At 33.6% G+C, this 26129-nt stretch overlaps 3 protein-coding genes across 10 annotated transcripts in view; 2 read left to right on the top strand and 1 right to left on the bottom strand.

Moving 5' to 3' along the window:
* LOC111422632 (ecotropic viral integration site 5) overlaps positions 1-26129 on the bottom strand; it is a 69220-nt gene that overhangs the window by 23505 nt on the left and 19586 nt on the right. For 2 of the 8 annotated variants that reach the window (XM_023055844.2, XM_023055842.2), the window contains exons 1-2: positions 22558-23179; positions 3539-3819 (exon numbers count right to left, since the gene is read on the bottom strand). In XM_023055844.2, coding sequence (XP_022911612.2) covers positions 3539-3819; positions 22558-22616 — 340 coding nt within the window. In that variant the 5' untranslated portion in view covers positions 22617-23179. Of the gene's footprint in view, positions 1-3538; positions 3820-22350; positions 22407-22557; positions 23182-26129 lie in introns of those variants that run through there. The other 6 variants (XM_023055843.2, XM_071201411.1, XM_071201412.1 and 3 more) reach the window with 6 other exon arrangements.
* On the top strand, positions 4430-5072 carry LOC111422636 (uncharacterized). The gene is made up of 3 exons (XM_023055852.2): positions 4430-4595; positions 4645-4759; positions 4819-5072. The coding sequence occupies exons 1-3, from the start codon at positions 4466-4468 to the stop codon at positions 4943-4945; spliced, it is 372 nt and encodes a 123-aa protein (XP_022911620.2). The 5' UTR covers positions 4430-4465; the 3' UTR covers positions 4946-5072.
* On the top strand, positions 9842-10438 carry LOC111422637 (uncharacterized). Its single transcript, XM_023055853.2, has 3 exons — positions 9842-9947; positions 10028-10142; positions 10204-10438. Exons 1-3 carry the CDS (start codon positions 9878-9880, stop codon positions 10325-10327), a joined length of 309 nt encoding a protein of 102 aa, XP_022911621.2. The 5' UTR covers positions 9842-9877; the 3' UTR covers positions 10328-10438.

Here is a 26129-nt window from a genome sequence, read left to right on the forward strand (position 1 = left end):
ATCTATCTTTTTATACAGGGTGTTTCGGTGACTCGGGGAACAAATTTAACCACATATACTAGAGTGAAAATAATGACGATTCATGTAAAAAAAAATTAGTAAAAGTCTTCAAATTTCAAAATACAGGGTGATTCACATAAGAACCGACACAGAACAGGGACATGTAGAGGACAATAAATTAAGACGATTTAACACAACTTATCTCTATACTAAGTTGTACCCTTGAGGAGTTATAGGCCTTCAAAGTTGGGTCTTAAATTTTTAAAACATTGAATATCTTCGTAATACATTAAGGGGGGAAATTCATTTAGAACTGTCAAAAAACTAAAAATTTTTTTTTCCATAAAAAGTTGCCTGAACATCTTAAGAATGTGATAGCAAAATTTTAAAGCGAAATTCTAAGTACTTCCGTTAAAATAGCGTATTTTCCCGGTGCGTGTTCTTCGTGAAAATCATACATATAAACTATGTGACTCACGCGTGATTCATGATCACGTGAAATGACATGAAAATGAAAAATTGGACATGTTGAAAAGAGGATGGGCTCCCGACTACGAAACATAAAAAAAACATACAAACTTGGCGGAAAAGGAAAATTGACAGATACTCTAATCAGAAAACTTACGACATACTACGGTCTTGCTATCCGTAGAAATAGAAACGGCGTAGAAATAGAGGACATGAAAAAAGCGATAATGGCTACTTATTACCACATGTGCTCTACAGATAAACATCCAAATCACCAATATTGTCCGTCAGGATCCGAGAGCTGGTGCAAGTGGCAAAAAGCTAAATCAAATAGGTCGGATTCCTTGATGAAGCATCCAGTGTCATTGCATCCAGATATTCAGAAACACATATATTCAATTTATGAAGATTTTTCCCGAGAAAATTTATTAATAAGATGTTTGGGGGGCCACACTCAAAATGCCAATGAAAGTCTCAACTCTACTATTTGGCGATTGGCTCCAAAGCACCTGAATTCTGGCTTAAAAATAGTGTAAATTAGTACATATATTGCGGCTAGTTTATTTAATGAAGAACACAGTAGCATATTAGAAATAATGAGTAAATTAAATCTAATTATTGGGAGGCAAGCCAAAATATACGCTGAACAAATGGACGAACATCGAATTACTCGGCAGGAACGACGTAACGAATCTGTGTTTAAAGAAGCTCGAAAAGCACAAAAAGACAAGCTGGCGATCTAAAGTGAATTTTATGAAGAAGCTGAAGGTCTGTTATATGGTCCGGGTATTGCAGACTAGCCAACAAGTTATTGGTGATTAAAAAAAATTGTTTTTACGACTTGAAACTTTAACGCGCTTTTTCTCAAATCAATGTATTTACACCTTATAAGCACGATAACTAATAAACTACTTGACCGATTTTCATTAAATTTGTTACACATATAAATAGTAACATCCCCTTCTATTTGAACCTCTAAATATACATAACTTATTTTAAAAAATTACTTTTTTATTAATTTATATATCAATATTTTCTTAAAAAGTTATAACATTAATTTAAAACACCTGTATTTTTTAAATGCTTAGTTTTTTTAAACTTTTTTTTGGTTCACATAGAAGATATGAATGTTGGGAACAATTTAAATGCATTCGCAAGTAATTGTAACCACTGTAGCGAATGCTAGAATGTTTGAAACGGAACCGCTCACTCCGTAACGTTCCCCTATCTGATCACTATTTGCCGTTTGCCTATAAAAGTTTTAGAATATGTGAATACATATTTTTATAGTACAAAGCATCACTAAATAGTAGTGGATATCAAAAAGGTTTTAAACTAATTTCAACTTCATGAAAAAATAACTTGAAAATGCGCTTATTTTGGCTCGTCTAAATGTACTTCCCCCCTAAAGTTAGAAAAACCAAATTTGGTATACGTTATGAGTGTACCGAGGGTATTAATTGGTAGCAAGTTGAGACCAATTGAGGCATTTGAAAGGGTTGATTACGGGTGATGGTCCCCTAAATTTTGACAGATTTTTTTAACCTTTTGGTGGATTTAATACATTATTACCTGATTTCATGTGGAATTTAATTCTAAAACTTTTTCTACTCTTATTATTTTTTAAAAAACATTGTCGTTTTCATAAAAAACTCAAATAACTAAAGACACGAATTTCGTTAATGCTACTTAAAATCATCGAAAATTCAGTAGTCGGCTGTGAAATTGTACGTCAAACTTGACAAATAGGTTATAAAACCTTGTCGTCAAATAACTTTATGTTGAATTTTCGCTTATTTTAAGCAACATTACAAAATACGTGGGTTTAATTATTTAAGTTTTCTATGAAAACGACAAAGTTTTTTAAAAAATAATAAGAGTAAGAAAAGTTTTAGAATTAAATTCCACATGAAATGAAGTAGTAATATATTAAATCCGCAAAAAGATTAAAAATATCTGTCAAAATTTAGGGTGCCATCACCTTTAATCAACCCTTTGAAATGCAGTCAATTTGCTACCAATTAATACCCTTGGTACACTCATAACGTATACCAAATTTGGTTTTTCTAGCTTAATGTATTACGAAGATATTGAACTTTTTAAAAATTTAAGAGCCAACTATGAAGACCTATAACTCCTCAGGTGTACAACTTAGTATAGAGGTAAGTTACGTTAAATCATCTTAATTTATTGTCCTCTACATGTCCCTGCTTTGTGTCGGTTCTTATGTGAATCACCCTGTATACAGGCCATCAAAGTTAGGAAATTTTAACACATTTTTTCAAATATCTTAAACACTATTTACAGTGAAGCGCTGAAATTTGGTACAGTATAAATCAATGTGATGTAAAATCGTTAGGCAATTTATGAGTTGGATCGGTTCGCGGGAACAATGCTATACAGACTGTTCCTAAAGTTTGTTTGCTCAGAACTTTTTTATTCTATCATAACCCTACATTTATTTTTGCAGTTTTTAATAGTAAATTTAGTTTAGAAACTTTTATTACTCTTAGATAATATTGATAAAAGTCATCGTTTTCGTGTTAAATGCAAAAATGTAGGGTTATCATAGAATAAAAAAGTTCTGAGAAACAAACTTTTGGGACAGCCTGTATAGCATTGTTCCCGTGTACCGATCCAACTCAAAAATTGCCTAATGATTTTACGTGATATTAGTTTACACTGTACCAAATTTCAACGTTTTACCATAAATAGTGTTTAAGATATTTAGAAAAATGTGTTAAAATTTCCTAACTTTGATGTCCTATATCTTTGCAATTTGAGGACATTTACTAATTCTTTTTTACATGAATTGTCATCATTTTCACTCTAGTACATGTGGTTACATTTGTTCCCCGAGTCACCGAAACACCCTGTATACTATAAAGTAGACAATATGATAAAATAGATTTGCCTAGACGCTGAAAGTACATCCAACTATGCATATTGTATTTTTTACATACGTTACATATTCTATGTCTTTTTAGAATAAAATATTACATATTTCCATTAGCGATGCATTTTTTGCATATTTAGTAAAAAATTAATTCTAATATTTATTTTACTTTACCTGAATTTAAAGAAATTTGCGAGGTATCAGAACTCTTCCGAGAATGTCCCGACGCCCCGCTCAACGAATTGAGCGATTTGGCGTCGGACTCGATGAGTCTGTTTGCCTCTTCCAGTTTTGCGAGTAGCGCCAGCTCGGGAGCGCTAACGGCGTTATTGTTATTATTATTGTTATGACAGATTGATGGGGCAGCGTCCAGCCTCATGGCTGTTGGCGACATGGAACCATAGAAGGCCCCATCGGATTCGACAGCCAAACAACTTAACGATGGCCCAGAAATCCTAAAAATAAAAATATACACCGTAAATAATAGTAAAGAATTTGTTATGACCTAAATAATATCTCAGTGTCAGTTGAAAAACTACTTAATGAGTTAAAAAAATAACCAAGTTAAAAGAATTACGGTCTTTATAGATAACAACAAGTTAAAGTAGAAACTAGAATAAATAGGATTCTACGTAATAAATATTTATAGCTGAGGGAATTCTCTTTAGATCCCGTTGGGGGATCGCTTTATACAAATTAACGTCCAAAGAGTTGACGTCATACAAAGGGGCGTTGTCGATTAATGCCGAGTTTTTTCACAATTAGCTAATTGCAAAACCTAATTTTAATCATCTTTGATAAACACTTATTACATAACCCACATTAAATTTTTTACAATTTTCTTTTACGATTTTTGCAAAAATAGAAACGTTTGATGCTTTGCCAATATTTTCTTTTGCTGTAAAAAAAGCAACTACAAGTGTACGTATTTAACATGTTAAATGATTTAGTTTTTAAATTCACTTAAAATGATTTGAAATCAATTATCTTTGCGGTTTATTAAAGTGCATACAACTTTTAAAAGTTGGAATGCAGAAATCATGAATATAAATTGAGATGATACGCAGAAAACCAGTTTTAATTTTAATTTATAGTAATTAAATGGTTTTAACGCGAAGATTAGTATATAAAGAGGAAATTGTTGGAAAGTTTAAGTCAGTTTGCAAAATGAAATCGTTCGTGGTTGTCATTTTCATGTTGTGTTTTGCTTGGTCCCAAGCTGACAACGAAGGTAAGAAAAATTATTAATATTTGATATTATTTTACTATTATTATTTTAGGGTGTACCTTGTTAAATGGATATTTAAAGTTAAAAGAACAGGAAGCTTTCGTAATTGGTGAAGCTTGTTTAAGAATTATATGTCAAGGAAACGATATTTTTAGCATTCAAAATGGGTACTAATTAATTTGTTTTAACTAAAGTTTTATTATTTGATTTTGTTTTGGTTTGAAAGGTGTGATGACACTCGATGGAGGGGAGCCCCATCTGAGGTGTACGTAAAAGAAATCACGCAAATTGCCGAAAATGTAAGAAATAATAACGCATGTAGCGGAGTAAATGTACCAACTCGTTCTTATTGAAAAAATTAAATCAAATTTTTATATTTTCTAACTATTACTGTTGTATAAATTCTTAAAAATCACAATTGTTTCTGAAATAACCCGGTAATACTAATATGAATACTAATAGTAATACAATAATCACAAATTGTTTGTTTTTAACCCCTTCATAATTTTTCGAAGAGCGACCATATGGCAAAGTGTTGACCAGTTGGTCAACATTCTGTCTTCTTTTACAAGTAAAACAAAATCATATGTCAAAGATTCTACGCATTTTGTGGCTCAACATGTAGATAAAATGGCGGAACACTGAATAGCCAAAAGATGCAAACACAAACGACCCGTGGTGAAAACGACAGTAGGAAGATAATCAAATAGGTGGAGGAACAGTCAGGGCAATCATCATACGTAGATCAGGAGAAATTATAAATTAAGAAGACTTTAAATGAGTAAATTTAAAATTAAATTTGAGCGTAAATCTATAAAAATATTAGTTTCCATTAGGTGTCCATTTGGCTGGAATGAGATACTTTCTTTATGAGAAATGATAACTTCTCAATGAGATTATATTATTAGAATCCATGTTACGAGGTTAATAAATATAAGATATAATAAAACAATAATGTGTTTTAACTTCAGTTTCTCGCGTTTATATTTAAATTTCCTCGGTACCGGTTTCGACGCTATATTAGGTCATCATCAGCCGAATCTACAAAACAATTGAATTACAAAAAATCCTGTATGAATGAGAATAATTAAAACTGTATATAAAATAATATAAAATCTTATAAAATATAATTTTTTACAAACTTACGGTCAAAAATAAAAACTAAATTAAAATTGGAAACATCTGTTTGGTCATTAGAGATAAAATTTCACACGTAACTAACAATTTAAAATTATTTTCACGAAAAGGACAACACTTGACATGAGACATGAAACACAAATCAAGGACTCAATACAATAATATAAGTTGTGGAATGCACCTTTTAAAAAACGGGTTTGAGAAAAATCCACCCAATTTTCACCACAAGAGAAAAACAAGAAAGAGAATAGTAACTACAAGGATAATGGGCAATTTAAAAACTTCACAAATATCATATTCACAACGGAAGAAAATGATTTACTAAATAAGGGTTATAAATTTTCACGAATTTTCCGAAAACTAATTTACCAAACGCTACAATAGAATTTGATAATATTATTAAGAATAATCCTGAATATAATAATATAAAAAACGATCTCATTCCCTATATCAAAAAAACAGAAAAGAGATTAAAAAGTAAAAATAAAGATTTCTCTCATGCTCAACACTGGAAAGATATAAAATCTATTAAAAACAAACTAAAAGAAAATAATGCAATATACAGGGTGGTTCAGTTTTTAATCGGGAAAGTTTACTAGGATGTAGTACTTGCCAAAATAACACTAATTATTTATATAAACATAGGGTCGCAACTCTTTTGTTTTCGAGCTATGAGCGATCAAAGTTGAGAAAAAAATTTACATTTTGTTTTGTATTTCGGCTGTAAGTAAACCGTAGAATTTGAAACTTTGTACGTATGTACTACTGGTTAAGACCTTATTTTCAACCATACTTTAAACTTCCCCAGCGCATTCTAAGGGGATGAAATTCACCACCTCCTTGATTTTTTTATAACAACGTTTTAACGCTATGGAATATTAACATAAAAATATATGGGTTGTAAAGCTCATTCTTTAGTGGTACTTTTTTGTTTCTTTAGTATTTTCCTTAAAGTTAATAGTTTCTGTGCAAAAAAATAAAATATCGTGCCATGTACCGCTATGTGCCGCCATGTTTAGCCAAAATTATTCTAAAAGTTGGTTCTGAGAACTTGTAAGTTTCATTTACAGTGAATCCTCATAATTATTGCTGGTTATTAATAATTTTTGACGGTTATTAAGCAAGAGTATTAATTTTGTAATATTGTTTAAAACAACGTAATTTGTTCAGACAGGCATTAATCTTATTTATGGTTTTTCTTATGAAAATCACAATTAATTGGTGTTATTTAGTTAGTACTAAATTCTAGTAAGTGCAAAAAAGAATTTTTAATAATAGCAGCGCTTTACAGTACAATTTAACATATTTTATTTTTTTACGCTAAAACTATTATCTTTAAGGAAAAAACTAAAGAGACAAAAAAGTAGCAATAATGAATAAGCTTTACAACCCATATTTTTTTATGTTAATATTCTATGGCGTTAAGAAGTTGTTATAAAAAGATCAAAGGGGTTGTGAATTTCATCCCCTTAGAGGGCGCTAGGGAAGTTTAAGGTATGGTTGAAAATAAGATATTAACCAGTAGTACATACATACAAAATTCCAAATTCTATGGTTTACTCATACCTGAAATAAAAGATAAAATGTAAATTTTTGGCTCAACTTTAACAGCTCATAGCTCGAAAACAAAAGAGTTGCGACCCTATGTTTATATAAAAAACTTGTGTTATTTTGGCAAGTACTACGTCCTAGTAAAGTTTCCCGATTAAAAACTGAACCACCCTGTATGTTAAAACCGATAAAGGCGCAGGCATTGTTATATTAAGTAAAGATGAATATATAGAAAAAACTGACCAATTCATGAAAGAAAATAACTATGTTGAACTTGAGCGGAACCCTTTGGAAACAGTTATTCGTAAAACCAGAGAAATTATTAATAAAAGTAGGGACACATTGATTAAGTACTCGCCACATATAAATATTAACAGTAAGATAGTCCAATCAAATTTTTTCAGCACTCTTTTTATACATATGAACCCAACTATCCCAAAACTGTATGCTTTACCTAAGCTTCATAAACAAAATATACCAAATAACTTCCTATAATAACTCACCTACATATAAACTAGCATATTTCGTGTTAAAAATTTTCAAAGAAATGAATTTTAAACCAAATTATTCTATATTAAATTCATTGCAATTTATAAAGGAAGTAGAGGATGTGGAACTTAATAATAGAGTACTAATCTCGTTTGATATAGTAAACCTTTACTCAAACATTCCCATCGATTTCGTCTTGGATCTCACTAATAAAATGTTCAAAGATCATTTTGATGATGACACAAACATTAATGATTTCAATACAATCCTGAAACACATTGTCACCCAAAATTACTGTAACTTCAATGACAAAATTTATAAAGTTTCTGACGGTTTACCCATGGGTATGCGCCATTATCCGGCATTCTGGCAGACATATTCTTGAACTATTATGAAAATAATTATATTATGACAAAACAGAATCCTTTCAGAAAACATATAATTAAATGGATAAGATATGTGGATGATATTTTTTGCATATGGGAAGGAAATCTTAGCACCTTGGACGAATTTCATAAATACCTAAACCAACTACATAATAAATTACAGTTTACCATCGAAATAGAAAATAATCACGTTTTAAATTTTTTAGATCTAACACTTACTAATATAGAAAATAAGATTAATTTTAACATTTATAGGAAAAATTCTTCTATAGCCACAATAATCCCATACGACTCGAATCATCCCATATCGCAAAAATTGTCTAGCTTCCGATTTTTCATTGAAAGAATTTTTAATTACCCTCTTTCGCAAGAAAATAAGATCTCTGAACTTAATTACATTTTTGAATTGGCGAAAAATAACAAATTTCCTACAAATATAATTAATAAAATAATACATAAAGTTAAATTAAAACAAGATCCTTTGGTTTTCTAAGATTCAAAATTCCAATATTCATAAACCTATACCCTTTAACTCTATTACAGCTGCAGCTAAAAAAATATTATTGAAATATAACATTAATCTAGCATTTTCCAATCACACTACTCTAAATAAATTACTATCTAATTACCATCTAAATAGTTATAACATAAATAATGAAAGTGGTGGTTATTTGATTAATTGTTTTAATTGCGATAACATTTACATAGGACAAACAGCCCGAAAGTTGGAATGTAGAATAACAAAACATAAAAATAAAAATAATTCTAACATTTATAAACACAGAAACGAAACAGGTCACAATATAGAATATAGTAATGTTAAACTTCTACACAAATGCAGCAAAGGTTTTAAATTAGACCTTTTAGAGGCTTATGAAATTAATAAATATCAAAAGAAAAAATACACCCTCCTTAACGATCAAATAGATCTTAATTTTGCACCCCTATTTAAATGTTTAAAAGATTTCTGAAACGGCGAATTGTTAAATTTAATCTTCCTTTTTTCTCAAACCCGTTTTTTAAAAGGTGCATTCCACAACTTATATTATTGTAATGAGTCCTTGATTTGTGTTTCATGTCTCATGTCAAGTGTTGTCCTTTTCGTGAAAATAATTTTAAATTGTTAGTTACGTGCGAAATTTTATCTTTAATGACCAAACAGATGTTTCCTATTTTAATTTAGTTTTTATTTTTGACCGTAAGTTTGCAAAAAATTATATTTTATAAGATTTTATATTATTTTATATACAGTTTTAATTATTCACATTCATACAGGATTTTTTGTAATTCAATTGTTTTGTAGATTCGGCTGATGATGACCTAATATAGCGTCGAAACCGGTACCGAGGAAATTTAAAAATAAACGCGAAAAACTGAAGTTAAAACACATTATTGTTTTATTATATCTTTTATTCTCAATGAGAGTCGTATTTAATGGCAAAAATTGAAACGTACTTTTTTAATGGAATATTTTTACAAGAAAGACAATTATCACTTGAAGAAACATAAATACTATTACATAATCTTTGTTATTTATTTAACTTTATAAAAATTTAAAAATCAATCCAAGGTCGTTAAACATCATGAATATAAATTACTCCAAGAAGAACAAGACGATAAACAGAAAACAGGTTTCAATTTTAATTTACAATAATTAAAAATTTCACACCAAAGTTGGTATATAAAGGAAAACTCGTTGCAGAGTTTAAGTTAGTTTACAAAATGAAATCGTTCGTTCTTTTGGTATTAGTGTTGTGCTTTGCTTGGTCCCAAGGCGAAAACGAAACCGTTGGTAAGACTACTTTTTCTTTTAATTATATTTCAGTTTTTATTTTTAATTCAAAACTTAATATTTCGATTTTTATTTTTTAGGGTGTAGCATTTTAAATGGAAATTTAGTTTTAAAACCAAACGAAGCATTTGAAATAGGAGACGCTTGTTTGAGAATTATATGCCGAGGAAATGATGTGTTTAATATCGCTACGGGGTAATTAATTACTTTTTAACTAAAGTTTTAATTATTATTTGATTTTGATTTTGTTTTGAAGATGTGAAATAAGGTGGAGAGGTGCCCCATCCGATTTCTACAAGAAACAAATTACACAATTAGCTGAAAATGTAAGAAAAGGTTATGCTTGCAGCGGAGTAGATGTCCCAACTTTTACCAAGTAAAAAAATTAAACTAAAACATTAACGTTTTTCCAACAACTATTGTTATGTAAATTCTTCGAAATCATAAATGTTGTGATTTAATATTCTAAAATAAACCGGGGATTTCTTGGATGTTTTATTGATTGAAAAATAACAAACCTAACATAAAAACCGCAAGACACATAAAAACAATTATGTAAATTAAGATTCTTCGTCCACTATAAATACTCCTCCTTTTCGTTATATTTTGATAGTCTTGAACTAGAACTCGATAAGAACTCATTATGATGTCTTTCAAAGCTTTTTCTTTGGTGTTTTTAGCCGTGATTGGTTTAGTTGTTACAGCACCTCACGATGGTAAGAATTTAAGAATTAATTTATAATTTATAAATCAAGTAACTTTTTAGATGATGATCATTCAAAACATTGCCATATCGATGGATTTCCAACTATTCACGTAAACATTGGTGAAACTATTCAATTACCGGGAGCTTGTTTGAAACTAATTTGTCAAGAATCAGATCAATTTGAAGTTGTAGGAAGGTAATATTACAAAATTACTGTTATTTTTGTAATTATGCGAATAAGTTAATAGAATCGAATCATATCATATCTCGTAAGGCATTTAATTTGAGACTCAATTTATTTATATGATGATACATGATGAATGCCCGGCTCGTTAGTCACGGGATGTGAGGCAAGTGCTAAATTGGCATTATTGAAATACACTGTTGGAAATAATTCACGAGTACACCCTGTATAATCTGAACGCGTGTGTCTAGCGGAATAAAATTTGGTATGGAAGTAGTACTAAAGTAGTGTAACTTACTCTCACATGGAGAGCGGCACAACTCTGCTGGGAGATGAAACATCAATAGCGAGAGCATCCCCCGTGAGCTTCGTGTACCATCGCTACACGACGTGGCATGGAGTCTATAAGTCGCTGTATTGTAGCGCGAGGGATGAAAACGTTAGCCGGGGAAGCCGGATAACGTTGAAGTCTCCGACCAGTCATTTCCCAAACAAGTTCGATTAGACTCAGATCCGGAAAACGAGCTGACCTAGGAAGCATTCGTATACGGTGCTCTTCCACAAAGGTCTGTACAATACGCCCGATGTGCGTTCGGACGTTGTCGTGCATGTATAGGAGACCTGGACGCCGCCGAACGTAGGGAAGCACAACGGACCGTAGCACCTCATCTACGTATCGTTGACCCGTCATGGTCTGCTATACACGCAGCAGACATGTACGTCCACCATGTGTAATAGCACCCCATACCATAATGCTCGGTTGTCGGTGGATAGGGCATTCTTGCACGCACTGCTCGAGTAGACGATCACCACGTCTCCGACGAACTAAAATTCGCGCATCACCGGTGCTCAATTCGAATCCTGATTCGTCGGAAAACAAAATGTCCCTCTACTCGGCAACCCACTAATGCCTAGCGTTGACCCACTCGTGACGTATGCTGCGGTGCTCGAGTGTTACTGGAATGCGCTATATCGCACGACGCGCGCGCAATCCACTATCTACCAAACACCGTCGTACAGTTCGCGTAGTGAGTGCGCCTTCCCCTGCCGGTGGCCAAACAGCTCCAAGTTGCCTTGAGGAGGACGCACACGATGGTAAAGCGGTGAGCACAAGAGTGCGATCCTCGTGTGCTAGGGTCGCGCAGGGCCGTCCCGGCCGCGGCTGTAGGTACCTATGTCCTACCTCAGACCATTCTCGCCATGCCCGTTAACGACCGCTCGAGACGACGCGCAATTTCACGGAACGATACACCCTCAATGTGCATACCCACAAACATTCCTCGCCCAAACTCGCTTAAGTAACGCGATCGCTCATCCATTGCGCACAGAGTACGATAACAATGTGGTCCCTCACACCACACTAAAAACGACCGGTATTTTCCATCCACTTCGGTCTCCATAGCGACGGAATGTTCCACTTGGAAGGGCGGCTCAGTCAACAATGCTGCGACGGAACAACTCGAAACTCGCTGAATAAACTCGTCTACAGTAAAGCTTTGTGCTCCGCAAATATTATGGATTTATCTTCACGCGTTCAGATTATATAGGGTGTGCTCGTGAATTATTTCCAACAGTGTAAGTAGATAGGTAGGTCTTGCTAAGTCTCACCTGTCTACCACTGCTTCATACACATGACAAAGGCATTTGACAAGTTGCGCCAAATTTTATCCCAAGTCATAAAATCTAACACCGGCAACGTAACAAGGATCAAAACGGATGAACATACAACCTCAAATATCGAAACGCCAGAAGGAATCACACAGGGAGATAGCTTAAACCCATTTCTATTAATCTTCTAATGAATGATATTATAAGATAGTTGGCATTATTGGGTTTAGCATAAAGAATGAGAATCATAGCAATGCAGTATATACTTCTTCTTTTTCTTTTTGAAATGTTACCAAGGCGCACGAATGTTTCAACTCGTTCCAAGTCTCTTTCATTCACAGTTAACTTACCTCCAACTAAACAGAATTCCAACATAATTAATCCTCATCTCTTTCGTTCTTTGAACATTGACTTTTAGTCCTGCTGCTTCTGTTTCATTTTGCAGTTTTCTCAGCTTTACCGCCATGTCACAAAATATCTATGAATGTAAGCAAATGTTGTCTGTAAACTCAAAGTATTCAAGTTTATCTTTCATTCCTCACTGAATACCATTTCTCCTTTCATCATTGTATTACTCTTTACTGCGTGCTTCCTCCTCAAACGATTTTCGACGGAGTCCTTAATCCAATTCAGAATTATCTTCGAGAGTACTTTACTTGGCACTCACAGAAGAGTGATGCCTCGCCAGTTGTTACAATTAGTGGTGTCCCCTCTCTTTGGTAGTTTTACTATTAATCCATGTTTCCAGTCTCTAGGCAACTTTTCTTAATCTCTATACAGGGTGATTTATAACATACGGAGGAGACTAAATGGTTAGGTACTTGAGGTCAAACTGAAGAGATTTTCTTAATAATGTTTTGTTAAAATCTTAATAGTTACATAGATATCGCATGTTAATTTTTTAAATAAGTTAGCGTCAACTTTTGTAACCGCTGATATTCACTAAAGAACAATTAAAATACTTGTCCACGCCATCCTCACTTTTGAAGGAGCTGTCAAAGTAGACAATTGTTTAGTTTTAATACGTAATTTATGAAAAGAAATAATAGATGTTAATTTATGAAACGGATAATAATAATGTTTTAAATGCAAAATTACAAAATCTCTAAAACAAGAAAATAACATAATAATAATAATCTCTTTATAACATATGTTCAAAGTGCTGTCCTTGCATTTCGACGCACAACTGCGCACGACGAATCCAATTTAACGATAATCGTGGAAATCGTGGACGTATGTCCTCTGTAGCGGCAGTGATGCGATGTCATAGTTCGTCGATTGTATTAACCTCGGTGGCATATACTCTATCCTTCATGAATCCCCATAAAAAAAGTCCAATGGGTTAAGTTCGGGACTACGTGGCGGGACTACATGGAATAGGTCCACCTCGACCAATCCATTTTTGCCGAAAAGCATTATCGAGGAAATCTCGTACATTACGACTAAAATGTGCAGGACAACCGTCGTGCATAAACCACATCTCACGTCGCATAAGTAGCGGAATATCTTCCAGGAGTACTGGCAGATTTTCTTGTAAAAACTGTAAATAAGAAGTTCCATTAAGAGTTCCTGGTAATTCGAAAGGTCCTATTAACGTATTGTTCACAATTCCCGCCCATAGATTCACTCTGAATCGTTGTTGAAAAGAGCCTTGACGAATAACGTGTGGATTTTCGTCCGACCACACATGGGAATTGTGAACATTTAGAACACCATTTCTGGTAAAACAGCATTCATCCGTTACCAGTATACTGTCCGCAAAATCTGCTTCTCTGTTGGTACGATTTAGTAACCACTCCTTGCACTTTTTGAAAATGATAGGGGTGTAACCGTTACTTTTCAACGTACGCCAAACAAAATTTTGGGATACCTCGAGTTGGTGAGAAATTTGACGAGTACTCGTGCTTCGATCCACTTCCACAATTTCTAGAATTTCTTCTTCCACATTCACTCCATGTCTGTTTAGTTTACCGCCACCAAGACCTTTCTTAGGTTGCAAATTTCCTGTCTCTCTTCCCTGCTGGATTAACCGAAGAAAAGTGTTTTTAGAAGGGATCTGTCGATTTAGATATCGTTCTAAATACAGACGTCTTGCGCGTGCAGCGTTTTCTCCAGCAGCTCCATAAATAATAAGCATATCTACGTATTCTTCGTTACTGTACATTACCATTGTATTTTTTGATTAGTAAAAATTCTAATTTTGACGTTAAATGACATTGATTATTAAAATTAAATGACATGTCCGTTGCTAGGTAACCAAGTCAACTGGATTGACAGCAATAAAAACATGGTATCAGCGGTTCTCAAAAAATAAACACCAGTTTTTGAGTGATTTAGGCCCACTTTTACCACCTATTGATAAATTTATCCGATAGATAAATCCAGCTCTTAGCCAATGAGAGTGCTTAAAACCGCCGTAACCATGGCAACTATCCTCTAGATAGTTTATCAGGAGGATGGTAAAAGTGGGCCTTAACAAATTTTTAAATAGCCGTAACTGCCATATTACAAAGATTTTATTATTGGTGCTAATCAGGCATTGCTTAAGTAACCCCGAAATATTCGCAGTTTGAATTTAAACGTAGTGTAATACCGTATATCGTAAGAAATGCTGGGCAATTAATTCAACTTTAATGCTCTATATCTTTGTGATTATTACGTTGTAGTCAAAACATTATTAAGAAAATATCTTCAGTTTGGCCCCTAGTACTTGCTCTTTTAATCTGCTCCGTATGTTATAAATCACCCTGTATATGCAAACAGATAGCATACGGCCCATTATGATTTACGGTATAGAGACTTGTGAAACAACAACACAAAATACATGTCCTAGGCAAAGAAAAAAGACACAAAATAAGAAATACTAACATTCGAAAACAGTACGGGATAGAGGACGTTGTACGATGAGACAGCAAAAAAGAGATTAGTACAGCCATGTGATGAAAATAGTCTAAGAGAACAAATAAAGAAGAGCTGGGACTCGGAAGAGCAGACGAAACTGACGAAACATCTAATATATGAGGAAAAGAGTAGTTATACATCATTGACAAAAATTATAAGATCAAAGAAAAATTCCTAAGATGTTAACCATTAGAACAGCGATGCACAGACTTATTAAGACTAGGGGCCACTCGGGCAAATCATGAACTGATGGCGGGCCGCCAGAAGTATAGGTAATTAAAGACAATAAAGAATTGATGATAATGTATTAAAATTGAAAAAGAATTGATTAATTTGAAGCGTGGCAGTGCATAGTGCTTACAATCTTTTTTATATTTGGCTCAAATTTACTTGTAGCAACACGTAAAACTGCTTCCAAACTATTATTTGCAAGGCGGTTTCGATTTTTTGTTTTATTATTTAGTATTGAAAAAGTTTGTTCACATATATAGGTAGAACCAAATAAGCTGGCACATTTCAGAGCGTTTATGCGCAACTCTTTGTACATATTTTTATCAATGCAGCGGTAAAAGTTCTGCAAGTCTCCTTCTAACTGCATTGACTCTGGCGCATTTTCAACTGAAATCGTGAAAAGATTGCTGAATATGTTCAACAGAGGTTTCACTTTTTTAAACTCCGAAAATCTGTCTTGAAAAGATTGAATCAAAATATCTAGCTTTTCTACATAACTGAAATTAATCGCAGTTTTGTTGAATTTTTTAGCCATTTTCTTATAATTCGGAAAATGATTGTAATTTCCAGAATTCAATTGCGATCTGAAAAGTGTCAGCTTGCTTTGAAAGGATGATACATGAGCGTAGAGCTGGGATATCAGTTGATTTTTGCCTTGAAGCCGTGTGTTCAAGACATTCAAATGATTTGTAATGTCAACTAAAAAAGCCAAATCACACAACCAATCAGGATTGTTAAGTTCCGAGACATTCTTTTGCTTTTCCGCCAGAAATATTCCAATTTCTTCTATTAAATTTAGAAATTCTTACTTCTGTATAATACAGTAAATCTCCATATTCGCTTTCGATGTCATCAAGGAATTGTTTGAATTGCCTGCGATTGAGTCCTCGTGATTTTATGAAATTTACAGTCGAAACTACCACTTTCATGACATTTTGAAATTCAATTTTTTTAGAACAGTGGGCTTCTTGGTGTATAATGCAGTGAAACTGCATGAGATCTACAGCGTTTATGTTTTTTTTCTTGCAGATGCTTTTTCAGCAAAGTAACTAGCCCGGAATTGACACTAATCATCGAAGGAGCACCGTCAGTCGCAACTCCCGATAATTTTGATAAGTCCAAATCAGTTTTTGAACACTCATCCAAAAGTACAGGGTGTCCCAATTTCGATGTCCGCATAGGCTATCTCCGAAACTAAAAGAGAAGGGAAAAAAAGTAGCTTACATGTCATGATCTCGTTTTTTGAGGAAATGCTAATGCCGAAAACTCCGAACAGCTATCGTCTTTTGTTTTCGCCCTATCGGCAAAAACTGAAAATTTTGCGAAAACGACAATAGCGAATATCTCACTTATTATCAAAGATGGAGTATTATAAATAAAACATTATATGGGCAACTTTTTACGAAGAATGCAGTGGCGTAGGTAGAATTTTTTTCCCATCTTTTATTTTCGAGATTTTAGACGTAACTTTATTTTTTTAAATGGAAACCATAGTTGGCTATGACTTAAAATAATTTGTTATTTTCTTCTGATAACAAATATATATAGTTTGTGGGGTATATTTCTTATAGTTATTGAATAATTAACAAAAATTCATTTTGTTCCATCTAAATCTAATGTATGTATTTAAAAGTTAATGTTGCTATGGTGATAACCTCATGGTATGAGGGAAAGCATTGTTTCCAATTATTGGCAAAGTTTGTAGCAAGGACAGTAAAATCTAACAGGACTGCTACATCGCAGTCTACGTCACACTATTTGCCACGCCTGCGCCTGGTAGATAACTGTCTATGTTTTTAGAGGTTATATGATAGACATTAATACGTCTAAAAACATAAAACTTCAAAACTAATATGAATACGTCTAGGATATAACCTCTAAAAACACACAGCAAACGCATAGACCATAACAACAGCTGGGCGTGGAAAATGGTGTGACGTAGTTTGCGGGTAGGCTGTCACAACAATGGATGTAGCAGTCCTGTTAGATTCTATTGTCCTTGAGTTTGTAGTAGTATTTATGCAGCATTATGTGCTGGTGCTCCGTCATATTGAAAATATATCATTTGAGACATATTTAGTGGCAAATTGTCGACCAAAGGCTCAATGTGCTGCCTTAATATATTGAGGTATTTCCCTGAATTTAAGTTTTTATGGTAGATACTATATGTCAAAATTCTATTATCTAAAAGGGCACACCATACTTTGAACCCCAATCTTCTTTGAACACTCAGAGACTTCATCGGTCCAGATAACATTTTGAACAAACAGCAGATTATTTTATTATTTTAAATATCATCTACAAAATTCTAATCTTCGATTGACATCTCCGGCACGTAAATAATGAGTTAGTCCCGCTTTGTATGGTTTATACTTATTTTTCTTCCATATTCGGGAGCAGCGGCTTTTGGGTCAAACGTCTTGTTGCAATTTCTCTTGCAGGTCATTTTGGTATGTTTTTGTATGTGGTTTGGGGAAGGACCAAACATCTATTATATTTTCTGCTAACCGGCTGAAGGTTCTTACGTGCGGTTGTCTTCTTTCCGGATATCTTGTGAAATACAATTCTGCGGCTAACGTCGCATTCTTATCTGATAACATATAACATTCCATCATGTTACATTTTTCATAATTTTCGAAATTCATTGTAAAGTTTTATTCAGTTTTGTTATACTTTGACACTTAACATGCTGGTGCATCGTACCAGCACATAATGCCAGAGTTGTTATCGAATTTTTAAATACAAACTTTGACAATTATTTGATACATTATGTTCCATCATAGTATGCATGGTAATCACCATACAACATTAACTTTTAAATACATACATTAGTTTTAGATAGAACAAAATGAATTTTTGTTAATTATTCAATAAGTATAAGAAATATACCCCACAAACTATATATATTTGTTATCAGAAGAAAATAACAAATTATTTTAAGTCATAGCCAACTATGGTTTCCATTTATTCTTCGTAAAAAGTTGCCCATATAATGTTTTATTTATAATACTCCATCTATGATAATAAGTGAGATATTCGCGATTGTCGTTTTTGCAAAATTTTCAGTTTTTGCCGATAGGGCGAAAACAAAAGACGATAGCTGTCCGGAGTTTTCGGCATTAGCATTTTCTCGAAAAACGAGATCATGACATGTAAGCTACTTTTTTTCTATCTCTTTTAGTTTCGGAGATAGCCTATGCGGACATCGAAATTGGGACACCTGTACAAGGTGTCCAAATTTCGATGGGTTTGCAGGGTATCTCAGTTATTATGAAAGATAGAAAGTTGCGGTTTTCGTGAACCTGAGCTACTTTTTTGTGAAACTTACAATGCCGCAAACCAAATTTTCATAGACCTCTTCGTTTCTGATAAACAGGGAGTATTTCAAAATTTACGATTTTCAGATACCCCCCGTATCTCGGCTATCCGGAAAGTTAGTAAAAAAGTAAAAACGGGTTCTAATAGATTTTTTCACGGAGAATCCAATGGTGTACGTAGAATTTTTCTAGACATCACGGTTTTTGAGTTATAAACACAACTTAGGTTTTTTTAAATGGAACCACCTATATTTTACTTTTTTATTGAACTAGAATTTTTTCAAGCTTTTCAATGATATATAATACTCTATACTTACCTTTATAATTAACCTCGAAATTAAAAAGCCACATTATTTTATAAGTAAGGTTATGATAAATTAAGTGATCGCGTTGCTAGGATACCAGAATAAACAAAGAATTTTGAAAATACTATTATTATACAAAATTAAATTTTGTTTGCTAAAAACAAAAAATTATTAAAAACTAAACATTATGCAAATATGGCTTCAAGTTACAAGAATTGTTCAAAGTTGTTACCATTTTGATGCACACATTGTTCACAAAGTTTAGTAATGCGTTGAATTGCATTTAGAATAGTTATGGGATGTTGCTGTAAATGTGAAAAAGCATCAGTTACAGCAATTTTCAATTCCAATTTTGTTCGATTCTGGGTACTATATACCCGATTCTTGATATATACCCATAAAAAGAAGTGCAAAATAGATAAATCAGGTGATCTTGCTGGCCATCGCGTTGGACCATGTGTGCCTATCCACCTACCAGGAAATTCTGCAGTTAGGTAGCGACTCACTAACTGCGCATTATGAGCGGGAGCTCCGTCCTGCTGAAAATAAATATTATTTAGCAGAATAAGAGGAATATCATCCAAAATCTCTGGCAAAGCCTCTTGCAAGATGGCCAAATAGCGATTAGCGCAAGGTTTCCTTCAAATATTTTGTAAACAATTCGTGGCCCAATAATAAAACATGCCACGCTAAAACCAAATTTTCCTTGACGCTCCCGCTCAATTACAATATGTTGGTTTTCTTGATGCCAATGCCTGTTATTATGACGATTATAGATTCCTGTGCTGGTAAAATATGCCTCATCAGACCATATAATAGAGGAACTAAATTCAATATTATTTTGTGCATGGTTCAAATACCAGTTACAGAATTCCAAACGTCGTTCGGCATCTCCCGGGTGTAAGTGGTGAACTATTTGTTCTTTGTAGGGTTTATATTTATACTTTTTTAGAATCGCACAGGCTGTCGATTTTTTAATACAACTTGACATTCAATTTCCCTACATGATGTTTTAGGCGCGGCTTTCACACATCCTAACACGGTAATTTCATTGTTATTCCGATTTTCTTTATTATATTTTTTGGCCTGGGCATCAAAAAACTTTCATAATTGATCAAATTACGCTTTATTCGCAAAAAAATTTTTGAATTTCTTTCTGGATATCTGAAGTGAAACAATCTGCTAATAAAATGTTATTGCTGATAAATGTTGCATTCTACCTATTTATGTATAATTCAGCAGCTTGATTAACATTTTTTTTTTCATTTGCATGAATGTAACATGCTAGCATGTCATATTTTTCATAATTTTCATAGCGCTCCATTTCAAGAAAATGTTAATTAAAAGTAATTAAGTAATACACGACTTATTGTTAGCACAAAATTCAAAATTAAGTTTGACAGTAATTAACTATATTTACTTTGTTTATTCCGGTATCCTAGCAACGCGATCACTTAATACCTTAATAGACAACCTAAGCCTTGACGTAACAGAGATGGGCGGAGCTTATATCGACTCCAAACATAACGGTAAATCACCATATGCAATTTTTCAATTAGTGTTAAAATAAAATAAACTAAGTGACTTTTTATGACATTTCAAATGACATTTTTATTACGGTTTATCATTAGCAACTGTGGTTAGCAACGAAATTGTTTGGAGTCGATATAAGCTCCGCCCATCTCTGTGACGTCAGGCTAGGCAGTCTATTTATCATTGCCTACTTATAAAATAATGTATTTTATTCAATTTCGAGGTTAATTATAAAGGTAAGTATAGAGTATTATATATCATTGAAAAGCTTAAAAAAATTCTAGTTCAATAAAAAAGTAAAATATAGGTGGTTCCATTTAAAAAAACCTAAGTTGTGTTTATAATTCAAAAACCGTGATGACTAGAAAAATTCTACGTACACCATTGGATTCTCCGTGAAAAAATCTATTAGAACCCGTTCTTACTTTTTTACTAAGTTTCCGGATAGCCGAGATACGGGGGGTGTCTAAAAATCGCAAATTTTGAAATACTCCCTGTATATCAAAAACGAAGAGGTCTATGAAAATTTGGTTTGCGGCATTATAAGTTTCACAAAAAAGTAGCTTAGGTTCGCGAAAACCGCAACTTTCTATCTTTCATAATAACTGAGATATCCTGCAAACCCATCGAAATTTGGACACCCTGTACATTGAGTATATCAACTCCTTTGGTTTGAGCTTTCAATGAACACATTCCTAATAACTCTTCTAAGACTTCAAAATCTTGAGTAACACCTCATATGAATATGAGAAGTTGAGCTGTGGAACTAATATCAGTGGATTCGTCGAGTGCTAATGAAAAAAATTCAATGATCTTAGTTTTTTCAGTTAATTATTCCGCAATATTACCTGACAAAGACATAATTCGTCTTTGGATAGTCAGACGATTTAGTTGAATTTTCTCAAACTTTTTTGCTGCTTCTGGACACATTTTCTTAGCGGCCATTTCTATCCATTCTTCGCTTTGCTATCATTCGAGAAATTTCATAACTAACTTCTGTAGCTGTTTCTGAATCTTGGATGGGTTTTATAAACATAGCTTGCTGACCAATAAGCTCCCGTCTCAGTTTTATGGAAAAACGAATGAAACGATAAACGTTGTGATCCTAAACCAACTATCTAATTTTCGATTGGACATGGACAAACTCGTGGATCATTTTTGAGGGAGTGTTTCACATAAAAGACTTAACTTTCTTTGCTAAAACGTTGCCAAAATATCCAAATCCATGGAGAGAAGGTGAATTTTGCAATGATGTCTTAGATATTTTCGTATAGACTATAAACAGAAATTTACTACTATATTAAATCTATTCTTTTTGCTTATTTAAAGTAAATTGTTTTTTTAGTCCCTTTTTTTATTTTTAGTTGTAACCAAAAACCAAATTCACCAGAAAATGTCGATTTCGCTAAAAAATTGGTTGCCGGGGAAAAATGTCATGCTTAATTGAAGAAAGATTACATTCTTTTAGTTTAAAATGTTCGTGATTATGAGAAAATACACAGAATAAAGATTATAACTAAAGAAACTGTTATTTTAATACGTTAATAGTATTAGTGAGAATAGTAAGTTTTACTTTTACAGAAATACTTGGTTTTTAGGGGTAAGTAAAAATACTTACATTTCGTAATAAAATGTTATCCATAGAATTTAAATTTTATCGATAATCGGCTCCACCTAACACAAAGAAAATAACCCTTTAATCATTTCTTTTAAGTATTCTTTTATAATCCTAATTAATATAAGTATAATTAATAGATAACCACTCTCTCTCGTTATTTATTATATTTTAATTTAGGCACTTTCATCTTTTACTTTCTTAACTCACCTTTTTTTCTGTTTCCTGGAATACCAATACCTCGTGGTTGCTAATTTGTGCAACACCATTCTTCAAAGTGCCATAATTTAAAAAAAAAATCGAGTCACACGAGTCCGTTATGTTCGCTTACATAATAATCATAATCGAGGTCATTAAGAACTTTATTTTACATTTCGCACACCGTTTATTATTTTCAAAAGAAAAAAAGAAAGGAACAAGAAACATTATTGTTGTTGAGAAATACCATTTTCTTCAAAAAAAAATTAATTAATGAAATTATTTTTGATAAGAAAATTATCGCAATTAAAATGTTTCCGTAATTAATGATAAAGATTTATCGCTATTAAATTAACTAGTTGAGATAGGAGAGCAATGAGTTATTATTTTGACATACCTCAAATTAAATAAGCCATTAACCTACTTCAAAGAAACATAATAATAAGTAAACTCGCCCTTATAACATTAAAAAAAAAAATTATTCCACTCTCACAAAACAAAAACGACTTTCTCGTCGTTAATTTATTAATTAATTTTTTTAATGGTTTTCTTTGTAAGATTTGTGTTGTAAAACTAACAATTCTCGTGCTCCTACGGGATAAAGAAAAACCGGGTTAGGTCCGGACCACGACCCCAGTCACAACTGAATACTGAGCCACCCCGGAACGTTGCTCGTACGATTCCGGAACGCCACTGGCACAGCATCCGAAGAGGAGCCAACGGGTCGATAAAACCCTGATTTATATATCCTTATTGCAGTGAAAAAGGGGAAACAAAAAAATTGATGTTAATTTCATAAAAAAAAATTATTTCAAAAAACTTTATCCCCCCAATAAATATTTTCCAATTCACGATTCCACTTTGAAAACGTAAAATATTTTACGTGCTCTCGTAAATATTACAAGAGGAGGCCACTTAGGCTTATTTCGAAAGTTTATGTCTCAACCGTTTATTTATTTATCCATCGACCACGTTACGTTACGTTACGTTTCAGTATGCCAACATCGTCTTCGTACTTTAATAAGTTATTCGAACGGAACTTTACTCTTGAGATACCAAGACGTTCCATCTTGTGCACCTCTTGAATTTAATTTTAGTTCCAAACGTAAAAGTTTCTTTTCAATATTTTATTATTCGTCTTAGTCGTTTAATCCATTTGCATCATTCAGAAGAAATTACAAATTGGCCCATATCATCAAACAGATATAATATATTATAAAGAGTTACCTTTCATGGATGTTTTGATCACTAATTTGGATTTGGATTTAGCCGCACGTCCCTCAAGACGGCTAAACCCGAATGATTCTAGTTCTAGTGTTAGTTCTAGTGATAGTGCTAGTGTAAACCTAGAACTAACACTAGACAAGAACTAGAAACATTCGGGTTTAGCCGCACGTCTCTCAAGACGGCTAAGCCCGAATGATTCTAGTTCTAGTGTTACTTCTAGTGATACTCCTAGTGCAATACTACAACTAACACTAGACCGTGAAATAGAAACATTCGGATTTATCTGCACGTCTCTCAAGACGGCTAAGCCCGAATGATTCTAGTTCTAGTGTTAGTTCTAGTGATAGTGCTAGTGTAAACCTAGAACTAACACTAGACAAGAACTAGAAACATTCGGGTTTAGCCGCACGTCTCTCAAGACGGCTAAGCCCGAATGATTCTAGTTCTAGTGTTAATTCTAGTGGTACTGGTAGTGCAATACTAGAACTAACACTAGATCGTGAAGTAAAAACATTCGGATTTATCTGCACGTCTCTCAAGACGGCTAAGCCCGAATGATTCTAGTTCTAGTGTTAGTTCTAGTGATAGTGCTAGTGTAAACGTAGAACTAACACTAGACAAAAACTAGAAACATTCGGGTTTAGCCGCACGTTTCTCAAGACGGCTAAGCCCGAATGATTCTAGTTCTAGTGTTAGTTCTAGTGATACTACTAGTGCAATACTAGAACTAACACTAGATCGTTAAGTAAAAACATTCGGATTTATCTGCACGTCTCTCAAGACGGCCAAGCCCGAATGATTCTAGTTCTAGTGTTAGTTCTAGTGATAGTGCTAGTGTAAAACTAGAACTAACACTAGACAAGAACTAGAAACATTCGGGTTTAGCCGCACGTCTCTCAAGACGGCTAAGCCCGAATGATTCTAGTTCTAGTGTTAGTTCTAGTGATACTGCTAGTGCAATACTAGAACTAACACTAGACCGTGAAATAGAAACATTCGGATTTATCTGCACGTCTCTCAAGACGGCTAAGCCCGAATGATTCTAGTTCTAGTGTTAGTTCTAGTGATAGTGCTAGTGTAAAACTAGAACTAACACTAGACAAGAACTAGAAACATTCGGATTTATCTGCACGTCTCTCAAGACGGCTAAGCCCGAATGATTCTAGTTCTAGTGTTAGTTCTAGTAATAGTGCTAGTGCAATACTAGAACTAACACTAGACAAGAACTAGAAACATTCGGGTTTAGCCGCACGTCTCTCAAGACGGCTAAACCCGAATGATTCTAATTCTAGTGTTAGTTCTAGTGATAGTGCTAGTGTAAACCTAGAACTAACACTAGACAAGAACTAGAAATATTCGGGTTTAGCCGCACGTCTCTCAAGACGGCTAAGCCCGAATGATTCTAGTTCTAGTGTTAGTTCTAGTGATACTGCTAGTGCAATACTAGAACTAACACTAGATCGTGAAGTAAAAACATTCGGATTTATCTGCACGTCTCTCAAGACGGCTAAGCCCGAATGATTCTAGTTCTAGTGTTAGTTCTAGTGATAGTGCTAGTGTAAAACTAGAACTAACACTAGACAAGAACTAGAAACATTCGGATTTATCTGCACGTCTCTCAAGACGGCTAAGCCCGAATGATTCTAGTTCTAGTGTTAGTTCTAGTGATAGTGCTAGTGTAAACCTAGAACTAACACTAGACAAGAACTAGAAACATTCGGGTTTAGCCGCACGTCTCTCAAGACGGCTAAGCCCGAATGATTCTAGTTCTAGTGTTAGTTCTAGTGATACTGCTAGTGCAATACTAGAACTAACACTAGATCGTGAAGTAGAAACATTCGGATTTATCTGCACGTCTCTCAAGACGGCCTAGCCCGAATGATTCTAGTTCTACTGTTAGTTCTAGTGATAGTGCTAGTGTAAAATTAGAACTAACACTAGACAAGAACTAGAAATATTCGGGTTTAGCCGCACGTCTCTCAAGACGGCTAAGCCCGAATGATTCTAGTTCTAATGTTAGTTCTAGTGATACTGCTAGTGCAATACTAGAACTAACACTAGATCGTGAAGTAAAAACTTTCGGATTTATCTGCACGTCTCTCAAGACGGCTAAGCCCGAATGATTCTAGTTCTAGTGTTAGTTCTAGTGATAGTGCTAGTGTAAAACTAGAACTAACACTAGACAAGAACTAGAAACATTCGGATTTATCTGCACGTCTCTCAAGACGGCTAAGCCCGAATGATTCTAGTTCTAGTGTTAGTTCTAGTGATAGTGCTAGTGTAAACCTAGAACTAACACTAGACAAGAACTAGAAACATTCGGATTTATCTGCACGTCTCTCAAGACGGCTAAGCCT

This window comes from Onthophagus taurus, chromosome 1 (assembly GCF_036711975.1).
Source record: "Onthophagus taurus isolate NC chromosome 1, IU_Otau_3.0, whole genome shotgun sequence".
Lineage (NCBI taxonomy): Eukaryota > Metazoa > Arthropoda > Insecta > Coleoptera > Scarabaeidae > Onthophagus > Onthophagus taurus.